Source organism: Trifolium pratense, linkage group LG3 (genome assembly GCF_020283565.1).
Source record: "Trifolium pratense cultivar HEN17-A07 linkage group LG3, ARS_RC_1.1, whole genome shotgun sequence".
In the NCBI taxonomy this organism is placed as follows: domain Eukaryota; kingdom Viridiplantae; phylum Streptophyta; class Magnoliopsida; order Fabales; family Fabaceae; genus Trifolium; species Trifolium pratense.
In genome coordinates this window covers 24,390,369-24,411,257 of record NC_060061.1, presented here as the reverse complement: position 1 = coordinate 24,411,257, position 20,889 = coordinate 24,390,369, and the positions used below count along the sequence as shown (strand labels likewise).

General features: G+C 37.5%; 1 protein-coding gene and 1 pseudogene across 1 annotated transcript; one reads left to right on the top strand and one right to left on the bottom strand.

The window, feature by feature from the left end:
- The window catches only part of LOC123914821, a 42,939-nt pseudogene extending 24,566 nt beyond the window's left edge, over nt 1-18,373 (bottom strand).
- LOC123917733 (zinc finger BED domain-containing protein RICESLEEPER 2-like) lies at nt 2,719-6,013 on the top strand. The gene is made up of 4 exons (XM_045969547.1): nt 2,719-2,847; nt 3,300-5,007; nt 5,257-5,565; nt 5,664-6,013. The coding sequence occupies exons 2-3, from the start codon at nt 3,328-3,330 to the stop codon at nt 5,425-5,427; spliced, it is 1,851 nt and encodes a 616-aa protein (XP_045825503.1). The 5' UTR covers nt 2,719-2,847; nt 3,300-3,327; the 3' UTR covers nt 5,428-5,565; nt 5,664-6,013.
- Nucleotides 18,374-20,889: the final 2,516 nt, after the last annotated feature.

The following is a 20,889-nucleotide window of genomic DNA, read 5'->3' as shown; positions in this document are numbered from 1 at the left end:
CCGCACACACAAGTCATTTATTTTAAGGATACATTACTTGATACAGTTTTAAGAAATAACAATGGCAACAAAAATGAATAAACATCTTACATGGATGCGAAACTGTTGGATATTCCGCCTTCATTGCGGTCCGCCCCCATATGCCTAATTGCGGCATTTGAGTTGCCTTCATTGCAGCCTCCAACACCTTCATTGTGTTGGGTGTGAAGGGGTGGATTTAGTCCCACATTGCTAAGAGATATGGCCTGTGTAGTGTTTATAAGCAAAGTGGCAGCCCTCACCTTACAAGCCGGTTTTGTAAGGTTGAGTTAGGCCCAATACTCAATTCTAACATGGTATCAGAGCCTATCCTAGATCTATTGTTGGGCTTCCCGCATCGTCCACGCTTCAGGCCCATTGGGCCTGAGCGTGAGGGGGTGTGTTGGATATTCCGCCTTCATTGCGGTCCGCCCCCATCCGCCTAATTGCGGCATTTGGGTTGCCTTCATTGCAGCCTCCAACACCTTCATTGTGTTGGGTGTGAAGGGGTGGATTTAGTGCCTGTGTAGCGTTTATATAGCTTTGGCAACCCTCACCTTACAAGCCGGTTTTGTGAGGATGAGTTAGGCTCAATATAAAATCTGACATGGTATCAGAGCCTATCCTTGATCTATTGTTGGGCTTCCCGCATCGTCCACGCTTCAGGCCCATTGGGCCTGAGCGTGAGGGGGTGTGTTGGATATTCCGCCTTCATTGCGGTCCGCCCCCGTCCGCCTAATTGCGGCATTTGGGTTGCCTTCATTGCAGCCTCCAACACCTTCATTGTGTTGGGTGTGAAGGGGTGGATTTAGTCCCACATTGCTAAGAGATATGGCCTGTGTAGTGTTTATATACTAGAGGCAATCCTCACCTTACAAGCCGGTTTTGTGAGGATGAGTTAGGCCCAATATAAAATCTGACATGGTATCAGAGCCTATCCTTGATCTATTGTTGGGCTTCCCGCATCGTCCACGCTTCAGGCCCATTGGGCCTGAGCGTGAGGGGGTGTGTTGGATATTCCGCCTTCATTGCGGTCCGCCCCCGTCCGCCTAATTGCGGCATTTGGGTTGCCTTCATTGCAGCCTCCAACACCTTCATTGTGTTGGGTGTGAAGGGGTGGATTTAGTCCCACATTGCTAAGAGATATGGCCTGTGTAGTGTTTATATACTAGAGGCAATCCTCACCTTACAAGCCGGTTTTGTGAGGATGAGTTAGGCCCAATATAAAATCTGACATGGTATCAGAGCTTATCCTTGATCTATTGTTGGGCTTCCCGCATCGTCCACGCTTCAAGCCCATTGGGCCCGAGCGTGAGGGGGTGTGTTGGATATTCCGCCTTCATTGCGGTCCGCCCCCATATGCCTAATTGCGGCATTTGAGTTGCCTTCATTGCAGCCTCCAACACCTTCATTGTGTTGGGTGTGAAGGGGTGGATTTAGTCCCACATTGCTAAGAGATATGGCCTGTGTAGTGTTTATAAGCAAAGTGGCAGCCCTCACCTTACAAGCCGGTTTTGTAAGGTTGAGTTAGGCCCAATACTCAATTCTAACAGAAACGACTCAGGTAAATTTGGATTCAGCCTGACAACTTCATGCAATACAGATATAGCCTAGGAAAACAACCAACATAGCAATGTATAACTAATTTGCAAATAGCCAACATAATAGTACTAATGTCAATGTAGCTTAATTTCCACTGTAGCTTAAGCGAACACGTAAACTGCAGAAAAAACTAACACAAGCTCAAATGCAATCTAACATCAACAAATCCCCTTCTTAATATGGATGTCAAGCCAATTAAAAATGGGAACTCTTAGAATTTGGGTTGGGTCTAACTCGGTCATACAAAACCGGCTTGTAAGATGAGGGATGTCTCTCACTTGTATAGACTTCCTTCAAGCCACATCACATCTTAATTGAGACTCTCAATACATCTCCTTCACGCCTAGGACTGTATATTTGGAGTGTGACCCGAGTTGTCCAATAATGGGTGGCCCAACAAATTTTTGATAGGCTCTGAAGCATCTTATAATTTGTGTTAGACCTAACTAAACCATAGAAAATCAGCTTGTAAGGTGAGGAATACCTCGAATTTATAAACACTTTTTTCAGGGATATATTCGAGTCCAATGTGTGACTTTCAACAAGTATTGTTCAAAAAGCATTTCAATAGAGAGAAAAACGTGTATCTATGTGTTGTTGATGGAGGAAGCCCTGTCTCTTTGAAAAGTTAAACATTGTGTTGTATCCAGATAAAAAAATGGGTTCGTGTGAATATGTAATCAATTTAATGAACTTAGAATTTGAATACTATTTGAACAACAAATGAAATTCTGCTATCACTAAAATGATGTTACCACAGATGTCCCAACAACAGCTTTATGAATGATTTAGAGTTGTCAAAATGGGCTAGCCCGAATGGGCCGGCCCGAATTGCCCGAATTTTTTCCGGGCTTGGGCCTTAAATTTCGAGCCCGAATTCTATCCGGGCTTTTTTAGCCCGGCCCGACAAACCCGGAAAAAATATGGGCTAGCCCGAAAAGCCCGTGGGCAGCCCGGAGCCCGAATAAATTATTGTAAAAAAAAAAAGTAATTAATGATACATTTTCAATTGGGTCAAAACATATCAAGCCCAGCCCAAACAAACAAAACACAAGCAACATAAGTACTGAGAGTGAGAATGCATTCAAAGACAGAACTCAAAAATGGAACCCTAAGCTCAAACGGGTCTTCCGTCCGCCTCTGTTCACCTCCGTTCGCGTCCTTTCGCCTCCGTTCGTCTCCGTTCGTCTCTGTTCGTCTCCGTTTGCCTCCGTACGCCTCGTTCTAGTAAGTTGTTTTTCTTATAAACATTGCCGTAAGTTATTTGTTTGTTAAAATTAATCTTGTTGTTGTGGTTGATTCGTGAGTATGATAAATCAAACTAAATCTGCAGCTTCTCTTTGATATTCATTCATAGATTCCTATTTTGATTTCTATATAGTTATTTATTGGAAAACTGAGTTCAAACTGAGTTTCTCTTTACGGTTGAAATGAGTTTCCTTGATTAATCTTGTTGTGTTTGATTCATGAGTATTCAAAATTTGAAACTTTTCTTTGATATTCATTCATAGTCCTATATATTTTGATCTGTCTATAGTTATATGTATTTAAAATTAGTTTTGTTTGATTCATGAGTATGATATAAGAGCTATTCTTCAGAGTTTCTATTAAAGTAGTAACTTAGTAACAAAGAGAAAGGAAATTACTATTTGTATAATTGATTTTATATAATTGTGTAGGAATTACTATTTGTGTGCTTCTTGCAATATGGAAATTATTAACAACAGTCCTGAAACATCTGATAATGAGGAAGAGGATAATGTTAGTCAAGCTAGAGAAGTTCCACCTCAAAATGCAGAAGAACAAGAAGTGGCTTCTAAACCAAAAAAGGCCAAGAAGCGTAAGGCTAAGAAGTCTAATCAGGATGAGCGTAAGCCTAAGGCCCTAACATCTGATTGTTGGACATATTTTGATAAAGTTGGTTTTGTAGATGGAGTAGAAAGTGCTAAATGTAAGGGATGTGGAAAATTACTTAGTGCGGCATCAACAGGTGGAACTACTCATTTGAATCGTCATAAAGATAGTTGTATGAAGTCCATTAAATATCATGATGTGGGTGATATGATGATTGGTGCTGAAGGAAAATTAAGAAAGAAAAAGTTTGACCCTAAGGCTAACCGTGAACTTTTAGCTAAATTGGTGATTACACATGGTGCACCATTTAATATAGTTGAGTGGAAGGTCTTTAGAGATTACCAAAAGTTTTTGAATGATGATTGCATTTTTGTTACTAGAAATACCATTTCCAAAGATGTTTTGAAAGTTTATGGTGATGAGAAACAAAAGTTGAAATCACAATTAGCTCAAATTCGTGGGAGAGTTTGTTTGACTTCTGATTGTTGGACTGCATGCACTAATGAAGGTTTTATTTCTTTAACCGCTCATTATGTTGATTTGAACTGGAAATTGCAAAATAAGATTCTTGCATTTGCTCACATGGAACCTCCACATACTGGGCGAGAATTAGCATTGAAGGTCTTGGAAATGTTAAGTGATTGGGGCATAGAAAAGAAAGTTTTCTCTATCACTTTGGATAATGCATCTGCAAATGACAGTATGCAAAACTTTCTGAAAGAACACTTGGGAATTTCAAATAGTTTGTTGCTTAAAGGAGAGTACTTTCATATAAGATGCTCTGCACATGTCTTGAACCTCATTGTTCAAGATGGATTGAAGACAATTAGTGATGCATTGCATAAGATTAGGCAAAGTATAGCTTATGTAAGGGTCACAGAAAGTAGAACACTAGCATTTTTTGAATGTGCTAAGAATATTGGTGATATTGACACAGCAATTGGACTGAGAACAGATTGTGTTACTAGATGGAACTCCACCTATACAATGCTTCATAGTGCGATTAATTATCGCCGTGCCTTTTATAGCTTAAGTTTGCGTGATTCAAACTTTAAGTGTTGTCCTACAAGTGTTGAGTGGAGAAGGGCTGAAACATTGTGTGATCTTTTGAAGCCATTTTTTAATATTACAAACTTGATATCCGTATCTTCTTATCCTACATCAAATTTGTACTTTGGAGAAATATGGAAGATAGAGTGTCTTTTAAGGTCTTATTTGAGAAGTGAAGATCCATTGATTCAAACAATGACCAAAAAAATGAAGGAAAAGTTTGACAAGTATTGGAGTGAGTATAGTGTCATTTTAGCATTTGCGACTATTCTTGATCCTACCAAAAAGCTCAACTTTGTGAGATATGCATATTCTAAACTTGATCCAGTCACTAGTGAGGATAAGTCGAAAAATGTCAAGATTATGTTGGAAAAGCTTTTTGCCGAATATGTCAACAATGAGATTCTTTCTTCTAATCCAAGCTCTTCACAACAAATGGTGCAACCTCCTTTAGGAAGAGGACCGCTACCTTCTGTAGATGAAGTAAGTTCATTTATTCTTTCTTAAATATTTATTATGTTATTCTACATTATGATTTACTTTCTTAACAATTAAAAATTGCATACCTTAAATGTTTGTATTCTTATATGATTGGATATGTTAGAACAATAGACATGTTGTACATGAGTTGGTTAATAATCTGAATGGCTAATGTTTAAAGTTTAAAGACATGTCGAAATTTGTTAGACATGTTGAAAGGAATTTGTGTTCTTAACTCACTTTATATTGTAGGAATTTGAAGAATTTGAAAACCAAGAAACCACTGTCATTGGAAAAACAGAACTTGATACTTATTTAGATGAGTTGAGGATGCCTTCATCGACTTGTTTTGATATTTTGACTTATTGGAAGGAAAGAAGTCGTAAGAGTCCCACTCTTGCAAGGATAGTTGTGATATCTTGAGCATTCCTATAACCACGGTGGCATCAGAATCTGCATTTAGTATTGGTGCTCGAGTTCTAACCAAGTATAGAAGTTCAATGAAAGATGAATCGGTTCAAGCTCTCATGTGTGCACGCAGTTGGTTACATGGGTTTGAAGGTAAGCTTATTGAAGTTCTATTATTTTTCAAATGTTTAATTGACCAAAAAATTTATATCTTTATTTTTAACAATCAACTTTTTTATTTTATTTTGTAGAACTAGGTGATGTCAATAATAATGATAAAGATGATGAATCCCATGAAAGTGTACAAGCGTCAAACAGTGTGGAATATGTGAACATTGATTGAGTCATTGAGAATAGATGAACTGTTTTGGGGAATTTGAATTTTGTTTTGAAGAATTTAAATTTAGTTGATTGAGTCACCGTGGAATTTATGAACTTACTTTATAATTTCTTATTTGTATTAGTAGCCAAGAGGCTTGGTTTTTTTGTTGGTGTATCAGTGTATGATCATATGGCTAAGAAATATTGAAACAAAGAAAGCATAATGTAGTAGTATAATAGCAGAATGTTGGCTAAGATCATATGGCCAATAATTATTCAACTGTTGTCATGGAGATCCCATGTTGTTTAGACTTCTGTTTCTAATGCAGGTTATAAATTAGTTACTATAATTTTATAAATACTTGTTGCATAACTCAGAATACTTGTTATATATAGTATTAGTAAGGGAGGTATGCAGAATTCAGAATACTTGTTATTACCAAATTATAATTTTCATTTAGTTGTAATAAGGGTTTTTTTTGCAGCGTTTAAATACATGTTGCTTGCTGTACTCAGAATTCAAGCACTAAAAAAAAAAAAAAAAAAAAAGCGGGCTGCCCGAAAGCCCGACAGCCCGTACCGGGCCGGGCTCGGGCACTGTTATTTGCCGCCCATATTTTATCCGGGCTTTTTAGCCCAGCCCGATGCAGCCCGAAGCCCGACCGGGCCGGCCCGAAATGTGCCGGGCTGCCCGTTTTGACAGCTCTATGATGTTGTACTTATTGTTGGCACATCTGACGTAACATGTAAAACTGACAGAAAATAAATAAATTGCACAGGTAATTGTTAACCCAGTTCAACCAACTGCCTACTCTGGGGGATACCAATCCAGGAAGGAAATCCACTAATAGTTCTAGTCACTAAGACCTCCAGCAAACCCTTGGATTTACGTCTTACACTAAGACCTCCAGCAAACCCTTGGTTTACGTCTTGTAACCTCGACACTACTTATGCAACTTCTGTCTAGGAACTCCTAGACATGAGATCCCATCTCACTTCCCACTAAACCAACACAACATGTGTTGTTCATACAATGTTGGGAATAATGTGGCAACAACTTACCAAGACAATATTTCACTCTTGCTTAAAAGCTTCAAGTGAATCACACACAGTTACCTCCGTACTTCAAAGCTTAGGAGTAACCTTACAAAATAACAAACTCAGTTCTTAGCTCGTGTTATAGAATCCACAAGTAAGAATCACAATTAACAAATACAGACGCTAAGACTCAATAAAGACTCAATGTGTATTTCTAATATTTTCAATGAGATACTTAGTCTTGAACTTAGTCTTCACATATATAGTAAACTAGCACGCTCCCCTTGCTTCAGAAAAGATAGGACGCTCCTTGAGAATCATAAAAGGTGATCTGATTCATTTTCAATCTTCATTAAGGATATATCAAGACTTTCCAAAAGTGTTTGAATGGCTCGAAAGATAAGATAAGTCATACAGCTATTCCATTAAGTTCTGACTTATCTCAAAAAACACCTGATCAGATCAAATCTTCAATAAGCGCGTTCTTAAGTGGATTTCCATATATAGCAGATGCTCATATTAAATGCGCGAGATTTCCTTTAGCAAATAGGATGTTGTAACATGTTTTCCAACATCTTGTTAGCATATTTGTTTTAGCAAAATTAAGCCAATTCAAATATCCAACAATCTCCCCCTTTGGCAATTTTTGGCTAAAACAATTCCAGGTCATTTAATCACCTTTGAGAGATATAAAAAGCGCAATCCTTCAAGTCACCATGATCACTCAAAAGAAGGGTGTTAGAGCATCGTAAACAAAATTTCACATTAGTGTAAAAAAAATAAGTATCAGAGGCAGCAGCAGCGGAGTCATCATCAAATAGCCTCGAGCAAAATAGCACATGTGTTAGCAAAGATGTTTTAACATGTTTATCTAGCGTGGTATCAGAGCAAATATGAGCAATCATAAAATACGTCATATGTTATCAAAGATGTTGTAACATATGGGAGCACAACTTCTAGCACAGGTTCTTCCAATCAGGGCAGCATCCATCTAGCAAAAACTCCCCCTGAATTCATCAGCTCGTGCATCATCTCAGGGTCAAAAATTTACTCCCCCTGAATACTTGCTTACTGCTACTTTACACACAAGTGTCTTTGTCTTAAAACATGTCACAACAAAAGACACAACAACATTGTAGCAGAAACAAACAAATCAAGTACTAAATCAAGTACTACTCCCCCTTTTTAGCCACAAAATGTGCCAAAATAGAAAGGCATAGTATCCAAAGTGCAGAATTAAACAAAGTTACAAACCATGCACTCAGAAGGTGCTAAAATCCAAGGTACAGAACCCAAAAACCAAATAAAAAGTACAGCAATAACCAAATAACAAAGAGTTACATAATCATTCGTCATCACTGCTATCAGAGTCATCATCCTCCGCATCTGTAGCAGTGTCATAAACTTCATCCTCATCAGCATTAAGTGGTTCACCTTCAGTAGCAACATTTGCACTAGCTTTGACAGGTGCATCATCAGCTTCCATACCTTGAATCATCCTTACAAACATTTTCTTCTTCTCCTCAAGCTCTTCTTTCTGTTTATCAATCTCATGACATTGAACTTTGAGAGCAGCAATGATTTCAACTTTAGTCATAGGACAAGCACCATCAGCAGATGTCCCAACATGATCATCAACATTATGATCTCCAAACAGCTTGTGATGAAAAGTGAAAGCACTTTCCCTTTTCTTAGGAGTATCAGTCACAACCTTGATATCTGGGTATTGATCCAAGATGATTCCACACAACAAAGATGGAAATGCTATGGGCATCTTAACAGCAGTGGATTTAATATGCTTAATAGTTTGGTCAAAAATAAAAGAACCATAATCATAGTCAACCTTGGTTCCTACAGCATAAATATACCTACCCAAATTTGTTGCAACATTTGTTGCATGCTTAGTTGGTACCCAGTTTGTAGACCCAATCCTATTGAGGATGACATACTTCACATTCAGCTTACTAGTGGGTATCAGCTTGTTCTTGGGCCAGACCTTGACCTTACCAGCAGTTATTTCAGAACTCACAATATCATTAGCAACCTCTAATTCAGCCTTAGGTTCTACAGACCTTCCTAGGTAATTATTGATCACAGTAGGAGAAAAATTGATACATTTACCTCTGACATACACCTTGTGCTAGTCCTTGCTCAGTGGATTGTCACACTCCTCAGGAATGTTGACAAGAAATTCTTTGACCAGGAGCTCATAGCAGGGACTGAAGTCACCAACAGTCTTCAGCAGACCAGCTTCATTGATGTAGTGAAAGATGTCTTGACATTTCAGGGCATCTTTGGTCAATTCCCTCTCCACAGCTAGTCTCCTCTGGTAAATGTAATCCCATCTCAGAGCAAAAGCAGCACGATGGAATGAAATGTTGTCACAGGGAGCTTCGTCAACACTTTGAGACACTTTCTTTGCAGTAGCTTTTGTCTTAGGTGTGAGAGATGAGATGTTTGGAACATCTTCTGCAGCATCATAATCTGAATCACTTGATGATTCTTTCTTCCTCTTCAAGGTCTCCTTCTTGCTAGTGGGAGAAAAGACTTTACTCACTCCTTTCACTGGACCAACACCTTTTGTTTTGACTCTTGGTGTAGGAGTTTTGCTTGCAGTGGGAACAGCTTTACCTGAACTGCTTCTCAACCTTTTTGTTATACCACCAGTAGTTCTTTCAGCAGTCTTGGTGGTCTTATAAGCATCAACATCAACTACATCCTCTCCTTTTTCTTTATCAGCATCCAAGGGTTTTTCAGCTTCCTTTTCTTTTTCCCTGGTGGGCATAGACTGGTTGCTTTCTTCAAATTGAGTATCTTCTTCATCATCAGAAGTACCCTCTTGTGCAGTTCCAGTTTCTTCATCAGAAGAATCAGATGTTGTGACAGTTGTCTCAACATCTTTTTCAACAGCAGCTTCCTTCATGGTTTCCTTGTCAGCAGTTTCAGCAACCTCAGGTTGATTCAAAGATGTCTCAACATCTGGCATGACATCTTCTTCAGTAACAGCATGGGTTGATTTTTCAGTCACCATCTCAACAGTGGTTGGTGATTTATCAGCAGTTTTAGTATCAATCTCTGTAGGGGTATCATCTGTTTGCATTTCAGATTCAACAGGTTCAGAGGTGGTATTATTCTTCTTCTCAACAACAAATCCCAAATTCTCGGTTGAATTAGGGTTAACAGAAGTTGGGGATTTGGTTTCAACCACTTCAGACACAGATTTAGGGTTCTGAGGTTCACCTTCAATTGTCTCAGATGTTTTCTCAGATGTGTTGACAAAAGATTGAACTCCAAAGACTAACTCAGACATGGTATAAGGAATTTTAGACTTATAATCCCTTCGTTTCTTTTTAGAACTTTCTTTACCAGATTTATCAGCCACAGAAGGAGAAATAACTTGACTTACTTTTGGAGTTTTACTCTTCTTCTCAGCAGTTTTAATCTTCCCTTTCTTTTCAGCAGTAGTTTGAGCCTTGGTGTTGCTAGGATGCACGGTGGTAATAGGAATAGCATCTTTGATGATCTTTGATGCTTCAGCCTTTCCTTTCGATCGAGTGGACCTGGTGGTTTGGGATGATTCAGACATGTTTAGTTGATGATTTTGGAGGTTTGAGAAGATGAACAGATGAGGGTTGTAGTGAGAAGTGGGAGAATAGGTTTCACGAACAAAAACTTGATTTTGGGAAAAAGGAGTTGATTGCGTGTGGTGACACAATTAAGGGAAGTTTGTAATGATTTCCCTAAATTAGCGTGCATTAATGAATGGGAGAGAGAGCGGTTTCCTTTTGCACGCCATAACTGCTGTAACTGCTATGCTTCCTCATGCAGGCAAATTCCTAATTTGCCCCTTAAAAATTCAAATTGATTTGCATCAAGTGCCTTTGTGAAAATATCTGCTAGCTGCTCATTCGTACCAACATGTTTAAGCTCCACATAATTTTCTTCAACTAGATCTCTGATGAAGTGATGCCTGATGTCTATATGTTTAGTCCTTGAGTGTTGAACTGGATTTTTTGATATGTTGATTGCACTCAAGTTGTCACAGTATAATGTCATGACATCTTGGTCGACATTATATTCCTTCAGCATTTGTTTCATCCACATCAGTTGGGAACAACAGCTACCTGCAGCTATGTATTCAGCCTCAGCAGTAGATAAAGACACACAATTTTGCTTCTTGCTGAACCATGAAATTAGATTGTCACCCAAAAAGAAGCAACCTCCTGATGTACTTTTCCTATCATCAGCACTCCCAGCCCAGTCAGCATCACAATATCCTACCAAGGTAGAGTTCTTTGTCTGTGAGTACAAAATTCCATAGTCACTGGTGCCATTAATATACTTCAAAATTCTTTTGACTTGTACAAGGTGGCTCATTTTTTGTTTGGCCTGATATCTTGCACATACACCAACAACAAAGGTGATGTCAGGTCTACTTGCTGTGAGATACAAAAGACTATCAATCATGCTTCTGTATAGGCTTTGATCAACATCAATGCCTTTTTCATCTTTGGTTAACTTCAAATGAGTAGCACCTGGAGTTCTTTTGTGTGCTGCAGTGTCCATCCCAAACTTCTTGACCATATTCTTTGCATACTTGCTTTGAGAGACAAATATGGTGTCTTCCATCTGTTTAACTTGCAGACCAAGGAAATAGGTTAATTCACCTACCAAGCTCATTTCAAATTCTGACTGCATTTGTTGCACAAAATGTTGCACCATCTTTTCAGACATTCCTCCGAATAATATGTCATCAATATAAATTTGGGCTATCATCAGCTTCTGTTCATTTTCTTTAACAAACAGAGTTTTGTCATGACCTTCCTTTCTGTAGCCTTGACTAACAAGAAAATTTGTCAATCTTTCATACCATGCCCTAGGAGCCTGTTTCAGCCCATATAGAGCTTTCTTCAGTTTGTACACATGATCAGGATTGGCAGGATCTATGAATCCCTTTGGCTGCTCCACATACACTTCTTCATGTAAGTACCCATTAAGAAAGGCACTCTTCACATCCATTTGGTATAGCTTAAATTTAAAGATGCAGGCTATACCAAGAAGTAACCTAATAGATTCCAATCTTGCGAATGGAGCAAAAGTTTCATCAAAGTCAAGTCCTTCCACCTGAGTATTGAGCCACTAGTCTTGCCTTGTTCCTTGTAACAACACCATTTTCATCTGATTTGTTCTTGAATACCCATTTTGTGCCAATGACATTAACACAATTTGGTTTGGGAACAAGATCCCACACATCACTTCTTCTGAATTGAGTTAGTTCATCTTGCATGGCTTCTATCCAAAACTCATCAGTAAGGGCCTCTTTTACATTCTTAGGCTCAATTTTGGAGACAAAACATGAATTTGTAACAACCTCATTTGACCTTCTTGTAGCAATTCCCTGATTAGGATTTCCAATGATGAGATCCTTGGGATGATTCTTCTGTATCCTTATTGATGGAACTTTGCTAACAGGACCAGGCATAGGATTAGTTGATTCATCATCTGAATCAGATTCTTCGTCTGCTACAGCTGCATCTGATGTTGGCAAAGTTGTTGCAACATTTTCTTCATTGTCTGATGTTCTTGCAGATGTTAAGTCATCTATCACAACATTGATATATTCTACAATGACCTTGGTTCTCAAGTTGCAAACTCTATAAGCCCTGCTGTTTGTTGAGTATCCAAGGAATATCCCTTCTTCACTTTTAGGATCCATCTTTCTTCTGTGTTCTCTGTCAGTTGAGATGTAACATTTGCTTCCAAACACATGAAAATGTTTGACAGTTGGTTTTCTGCCTTTCCACAGTTCATATAGTGTTGTGGAGGTTCCAGTTCTGAGAGTAACACGGTTGTGAATGTAACAGGCAGTATGCATAGCTTCAGCCCAAAATTGATATGGAAGATGTTTTGCATGCAACATTACTCTGGCTGACTCTTGAATTGTTCTGTTCTTCCTTTCAACCACACCATTTTGTTAGGGTGTAATTGGAGCTGAGAATTCATGCTTGATTCCTTCAGAAATACAAAATTCAAGGAAACTTGCATTTTTAAACTCCTTACCATGATCACTTCGTATTCTCACAATGACAGAGTTCTTCTCTCTTTGGAGTTGAAGGCAAAGCTCTTTGAATGCCTCAAAGCTTTCAGATTTGTCTTTTAGAAACTCAATCCATATGAACCTTGAAAAGTCATCTACCATGACAAATGCGTATCTTTTTCCTCCAAGACTCTCCACTTGCATTGGCCCCATAAGGTCTATGTGCAGCAATTCTAATACTCTTGTTGTGGTAAGATGTTGTAACTTTGGATGCGACATCTTTGTCTGTTTCCCAATTTGACATTCTCCACAAATACTCTCTTCCTCAATTTTGAGTTTGGGAAGACCTCTGATTGCTTCTTTAGCTATGGCCTTTTTCATACCTTTGAGGTGTAAGTGGCCAAGTTTTTGGTGCCACAATTTTACCTCATCTTCTTTGCTAATCAAACATGTGGACAAATTGCCTTCTTCTTTAGGAATCCAGAGATAATAGTTATCTTTTGATCTTACTCCTTTCATCAAGAGCTCTCCTTGATCGTTTGTAACTAGGCATTCAGATTTTGTGAAGTTTACCTTCATGCCTTGATCACAAAGTTGACTGATGCTGATTAGATTTGCTTTGAGTCCTTCTACAAACAACACATTGTCTAGCTTTGGTAAACCATTGTTTGTAAGCTTACCAATTCCCTTAATCTCTGCTTTAGCTCCATCTCCAAAGGTCACAAAACTGGTAGCATATGACTTCAAATTTTCAAGATATTTTTCAACTCCTGTCATATGTCTAGAACAGCCACTATCAAAATACCAGGTTTCTCTTGAGGAAGCTCTTATGGATGTATGAGCTATTAGACCTGTGATCTTCTTTTCTCTCCATTCCTTCTTTGTTGCAACATTAGAGAAGGCAGGAGTATAGAATGCTTGATGAGCTCTTCTTGGATATCCGTGCAATCTATAGCAGAAGGGTCTTATATGTCCTTTCCTTCCACAATGATGACACGTCCAGTTATAGAACCTGGGCTCAGGATGTCCCATATAATGTTGCGACATTCCTCCTGACACAAACGTTTTGTTAATGGGAGTATGTATGGTGGCACTGTTGAACTTCATCTGATGATTTACTCTTTCATGTTCAAAACCAATGGGTTTTGGTTTCCCATAGTTCTGTCTTTGTATCATTTCTTCAAAGGCGTCAGTCCCTTTGGTCATCATTTTGGCTACCTTTTTGATTTGGTCCAAGTCAGTATTTAACTTGGTCACTTCTTCATTTTGTTCAGCAATCTTGCCAAGAAGATTAGATTTCTCCATTAGCAACTGATTGATTTGACTACTCTGATCTTTAACCTTTATGTTGAGCTTATCAATGTTTATGAGTAAATCATTTCTTTCAGCTTGCAGTTTGCCATTGATTTTCTTTTGTTTCTTCAATGCTTTGCAAACCTCTATGCTTCTGCTATGAAGGTTTTGTAAGTGGCAGCCAGTTCCTCATAAGTGACCTCATCATCACAGGATTCTGAGTCAGACACACACACTCTAGTTAAGGCATTGACAAATTTAGCAGACTCTTCCTCTTCTGAATCTGTATCAGACCATGAAACCACAAGACTTTTCTTTTGTTTTCTTAGAAAAGTTGCACATTCTGTTCTGATATGGCCATAACCTTCACATTCATGGCATTTCACTCCTCTTTCATCTTCATTGGTCTTCTTATGATAGCTGGGTTGTTTGTTGTTGTTGAATCGACCATTTGACTTAGGCCTCTGGTCCATTTTCTTCATCAACTTGTTGAACTGTCTCCCTAGCATAGTCATAGACTCATATAGACTCTCTTCACTTTCAGATTCATCTTGTGAATCATCAGCAGTATTCTTTGAAGTAAAGGCTAGATTTTTGTCTTTCTTTTCATTTCTCCTGTTCAAGCCAATCTCATAAGTTTGAAGTGAACCTATGAGTTCATCTACATTCAGACTTGAGAGATCATGAGCCTCTTCAATGGCTGTGACCTTCATGTCAAATCTTTTAGGTAATGATCTGAGTATTTTTCCAACCAGCTCTTCATCAGAAATGGGTCTTCCAAGTGCATCTAATGAATTTGCAAAATCAAGCACATTCATTTGGAAGTCATGAATGCTTTCTTCTTCCTTCATTCTGAGATTTTCAAATTTGGTTTTGAGCATCTGAAGCTTAGATAGCTTTACTTTAGATGTTCCTTCATGTACTTTTCTCAGGATTTCTCAGGCGCTCTTAGTAGTGGTACATCTCTTGATAAGTCTGAACATGTTTGCATCTACACCATTGAAAATTGCATACAAAGCTTTGGAGTTGCCAAGTGCAAGATCATCCTCATCTTTTGACCATTCTTCCTCTGGCTTCTTGACTTCAGTTTTCTTGCCATCTTTGTCAAGAACCATTGGTGGTTCCCATCCACGTAGCACAGCCTTCCATGTCCTACTATCAATTGATTTTATGAAAGCCTCGATGCGAGATTTCCAATAATCATAGTTATCAGGACCTGTCAGTAAAGGTGGTTTAGACACTGAACCTCCTTCTTTATACATTGTACCAAAAAGTGTTTCCCTGGAGCTCACCCAAAATAACAGAACAGGGTGCCTGCTCTGATGCCAATTGAAATTCTGGTATCACTAAAATGATGTTACCACAGATGTCCCAACAACAGCTTTATGAATGATGTTGTACTTATTGTTGGCACATCTGACGTAACATGTAAAACTGACAGAAAATAAATAAATTGCACAGGTACTTGTTAACCCAGTTCAGCCAACTGCCTACTCTGGGGGATACCAATCCAGGAAGGAAATCCACTAATAGTTCTGGTCACTAAGACCTCCAGCAAACCCTTAGATTTACGTCTTACACTAAGACCTCCAGCAAACCCTTGGTTTACGTCTTGTAACCTCGACACTACTTATGCAACTTCTGCCTAGGAACTCCTAGACATGAGATCCCGTCACACTTCCCACTTAACCAACACAACCTGTGTTGTTCATACAATGTTGGGAATAATGTGGCAACAACTTACCAAGACAATATTTCACTCTTACTTAAAAGCTTCAAGTGAATCACACACAGTTACCTTCGTACTTCAAAGCTTAGGAGTAACCTTACAAAATAACAAACTCAGTTCTTAACTCGTGTTATAGAATCCACAAGTAAGAATCACAATTAACAAATACAGACGCTAAGACTCAATAAAGACTCAATGTGTATTTCTAATATTTTCAATGAGATACTTAGTCTTGAACTTGGTCTTCACATATATAGTAAACTAGCACGCTCCCCTTGCTTCAGAAAAGATAGGACGCTCCTTGAGAATCATAAAAGGTGATCTGATTCATTTTCAATCTTCATTAAGGATATATCAAGACTTTCCAAAAGTGTTTGAATGGCTCGAAAGATAAGATAAGTCATACAGCTATTCCATTAAGTTCTGACTTATCTCAAAAAACACCTGATCAGATCAAATCTTCAATAAGCGCGTTCTTAAGTGGATTTCCATATATAGCAGATGCTCATATTAAATGCGCGAGATTTCGTTTAGCAAATAGGATGTTGTAACATGTTTTCCAACATCTTGTTAGCATATTTGTTTTAGCGCCAATTCAAATATCCAACAAGAAACTCCAATGCCAAAACATATAGATCTTTAGATCACAGAATAATGTACCATGTCATAACGGCGATTTGCATAGTGAAGGTTGGCATCACCCAACATTTGTGATAGCTTTTCGTCAAGTTTCTTCTTTGATCCTTTTTGCCTACCTCTTTTTTTAGACCGCGTCTGGAGTATAAAAATATTGAAAAGGTGTAATGTGAGTTATGTTAGAGGCAAATAATCAAGTAAACACACAACATGTAATCCAGAATGCTCGTCATTTTTACATTCTCATCTAAACCCTCTTTCAAGGAAAAAATATACTTGAGAAAATAGCGGACCAAAACCTTAGAAAGAAAGAGGTGTAAAAGTAAACTAAGAAAAACGTATCATCTAAAACCAAATGGAAAAGAACATAAAAAATGCAGCAAAGTCACTTGACATGTAAAAAAATGGAAACTCTCGAGAAAAAGCTATGAGTGGACCAACATAATTGGCTTTGATTGTAAACAATTTTATTCGAAAATCATAATATAAAATGTATTATTCACCAATGCCCATTCCATTGCTAGAGTCTAAAACTTGCAATCTATCTTTCATTAAGAAATTAATGGATGCTAGCATAATATACAATGGAAACTCTCTTACCAAACACAACTGTGATTGAACATGTGTACATCATACCTTTGTTGATCTCTTTCCCTGTTCAAAATTCATGATTTCTATCATATCAGCTGGACATACCCCAGAAATATCATCTTCCCTTGCCTTCTTAGAAGAAGTCCCTTCACTGCATTCAGACACATTCAATACAAAATGTGTCAAACATATATAAGTCGGTTCTAGCAGCAAGTTGTTTGGTTTTCATTCATGCAAAACATGTATAACCATTCAGTTCAACACTCAAATCATCTGAACTCAAAATCTAAACTCATCTTTAGTAACTCATTGAACATTTATTTTATGTTCGTCTTAAGATCCAAGTTTTCTGTTTCTAAAATATTTTAAATTGCCAGAGTTTTACCTAAACTTCTAGGGTCGTTTGATTTACAAAAGGTATTGGACAAGGCAACATAGGACAGAACAACACAAGACAAAGGTATAGAACAATTTGTTGTGTTGTATGATCTTTAGTGGACAAAAGGTTATTTTGGTATTAGACAACTTATACTTGGGACAAAAAGTGTCCGGTAGTTTAGTGAGGGACGAGAATTTCTGTTTTTGTCCAGTCCCTATCTCCCAGTTTGTCTAGTCCCACGAACACTTTAAAATCAAACACAGTATACTTTATCCGGTTTCTTATTTTTTTTTAGGAGATCAAAAGCACCCCTAGTCTCTACAAAAAAAATTCCTATTATAAAAAATAAAATAATTTTTACCACTAAGAATCTTATTCCTTATAATAGAATTCACAGTTGTATTTGTATACATACACAATACTCACAATTAAACCACTGATATACAAAACTAAATTATTAATTCATAACAGGGAAAATTATACTGAAGTAAATTGAAATTTTGAAACCTAGAGACAATAGAAAAGATGAAGTTAGTTACATACCGGTGGGATTGTTCCGGTGCTTTTCGCTTTTTGTTAGGAAGAGCATTGTAATCTAGTAATTTCTGGCACATTTGAACACCGGAATCATTATCATGTAGGAAGTCCAAAGGATTCGTTCCTTCTCTGAACATGAACTCATCTTCATCCACCGTGTCTTCTTCTTCTTCTTCAACTTCCTCTTCGTTTTCTCCGTCGTCTTCGACATCGTCGATGCTGTTGTCACCGTCTTCCATCGCCGTTGGAGGTTCCTCCTCTTGGTTCTGATCCATTCTGATTTTTTAGATTTTTTTTCAAATTTGCCTCTTTATTTAGGGTTATTTATAGGTAACTGGTGGAGCACCGGAATCACTTGGGCCGGGCTGGACCTGGATTGGGTGCAGTCGGCACCCATGACTGCACATGCAGTCAGTAAGATCAAGATCATTTGATCAAGATCAGACGATTTATATTTAAAGATCAAAGGTTTTATATTTTAACTACATTTAATGTAATTCCGATTGATTTTAATCAGACAACTCTGACTGCACCACATCGATCTTGATCGAACCACAGGGTCTATGATCAAACCGCGTGATTAAACCGGATCAAATCGGTGGAATAAACCGGTTTATTTAACAAAAATTATATAGTTATTAAACCGGTTGAATCGGATGACTCAAAGTTCATAACACCTAAAAAATTTGAAAATTTAAAAATGTCTGTATCACAACTCACAAGTTCTTAAGTTCAAATTCTAAACATTGAACATTTAGTTTAGTTTTTTCTATTTACTTTTAAAAAAAATAATTCTGTAAAAAAAAACGACGTCGTTTTGATTTGAAAAAAAAAAAAAGCACGCACAATCAAACAGCTAGATCAGCCTTCTCAGCTTTTGCGCTTTCCTCACTTGATCCTACAAGAATTATGATATTAAAAATATACATAGGATTTCATGCATGAGCAAAATATTAATTAAGGCACAAGAATAAAAAACAGTCAAAAGTGGAACATGGGAAAAAGTATAAAGCATTCATAATAGAAGTTAGAAGAACTTATAATTTCAATAGAAGTTATGATTACTACAAAAGAAAACAAAAAATAGCTTAATTAGAAAAACTTAATTAAATATGACAATATTCAAACCATTATATTTCAATGAGAAAGAAAAAGCTTTCAAAATATACCAAAAACATGAATGAATTTTTATGAGCAACACGAGAAGACCACATCCATATATTTATTTAAGTACCTTGAGGGCTTTCCGTCGGCCACGACCTCCACGGCTAGCAAAAGGAGCCTCCTCCAAAAACAATTCATTGCACATCTCTTCTGCGCAAAATAATGATAACTGGTTTGTACCCCCATTTTTAAGATTATCACAACTGGTTTGGCTCCAGTAACAACCCAAGTAAAAATTAACGGTTTTCACAATTTCTAAATATGTCAAAGGTTTATCATAAGCCTTAATTGCCATCCCGAGAGCTTTCGAAAACAGCGAGCGAGATCCTCCCCATCGAGGAACGTAATCAGTGAGGGCGAGAGTATCGATCAAGGACGTCGCTGTAATCATAGCAACCGACTCTGGCATAGTCGGTATGCCTCGACCCACCCTAGTGTGATAACTGGTATACCTTTTGGAGGCATTACTAAACATGCCTCCAGATCCACATTTTCTATAGAGCAAGACCGCATGTGCCAATTTCACTCAAATGCTCAAATATTGATGCTGCTAACATAGTGTTGTTATCCATCGTTAGAAGAAAAAAATTGAGCGAGTTTCCATAAAAAAAGAAAAGAAAGTAAGGCTTGCAAATAAATCGGTCAGTTCGAAAAATCGCCGGTTCGCCTGTTTTCACCGGTTTGAAAATTTAAAAATGTCATAGTGTCACAACCCACAAGTTCTTAAATTCAAATTCTAAACATTGTTTCTTTTGAGAAATAATGTTTAGGATTTGAATTTAAAAACTTTTGCGTTGTGACACTGACATTTTCAAATCCTAAACATTGTTATCGCGCACAATAAAATAATTAGAAAGTAACAAAACATATAAATAGAAATTAGAAGAAACAAATTATGACGAACGGAGCATAAACACACAGAGCATAAAAAACATGAAAGGAAGAAACAGAATAACAAAAATAAACTCTGCGAGTTGAAGAAAATAATAATTCTATTGTTTATCGGACACGTTTGTTTTAGTTTAGTTTTTTCTATTTCCTTTTATTAAAAAAAATAATCCCGTAAAAAAAACGACATTGTTTTGATTGAAAGGAAAAAAAAAAAGTTTGGGGAAACCGCCGGTTCACCGGATTTAGCGGTTTGCTCCGGTCCAACATTTGAACCAGACTGACGACCCCTCCAGTCCGCGGTTCGACCGGTCAATCCGGTTCGGTTTTTAAAACATTTATAAACCTTATAAATATTAAATATTAAATTATTTACCCTCTTAGAATTGGGAAGAAGCATTAATTTTCTACAACATTATAAGATTGCGATTGCCCATGAAACTAACATTTAAATTTGAAATATGAGTACAAGAGAACTTTCGTAGTTATCACAAAAGAGAGAATCCAAAACATTTGTCTCTAAAAAAATAGAGGAAGGACAAAACTTACATGCATTTTGTGCTAGACATTTCAAGGACCATAAACATCAAAAAAAGAGAAATTGGTTTCATAAAAAAGAAATAGATAATTCTCTATGTAGCGTAGTGTAGAAAACACAATCTGTCGAAAAAATCACAAAATCGTCCTTTTTTTCTTGGTTTACAATGAGCTGGAAACATGGAATATCTTCTATCTTTACAATCTCATAAGCACTTATGATATTTTCATAGCAAATGATAAATTCCTCGTCATCAAGGCACACTCTTGTATCAACTCAAAACTATTCAGGCATTAAAGATTAGAATTCTATTGGACTCATCCAGA

Coding starts and splice junctions, on each gene's coding strand:
- LOC123917733 (XM_045969547.1), top strand. CDS start 3,328: ATGGAAATTATTAACAACAGTCCTGAAACATCTGATAATGAGGAAGAG. Junction 5,008..5,256: donor CGCTACCTTCTGTAGATGAA/GTAAGTTCATTT, acceptor TTTATATTGTAG/GAATTTGAAGAATTTGAAAA.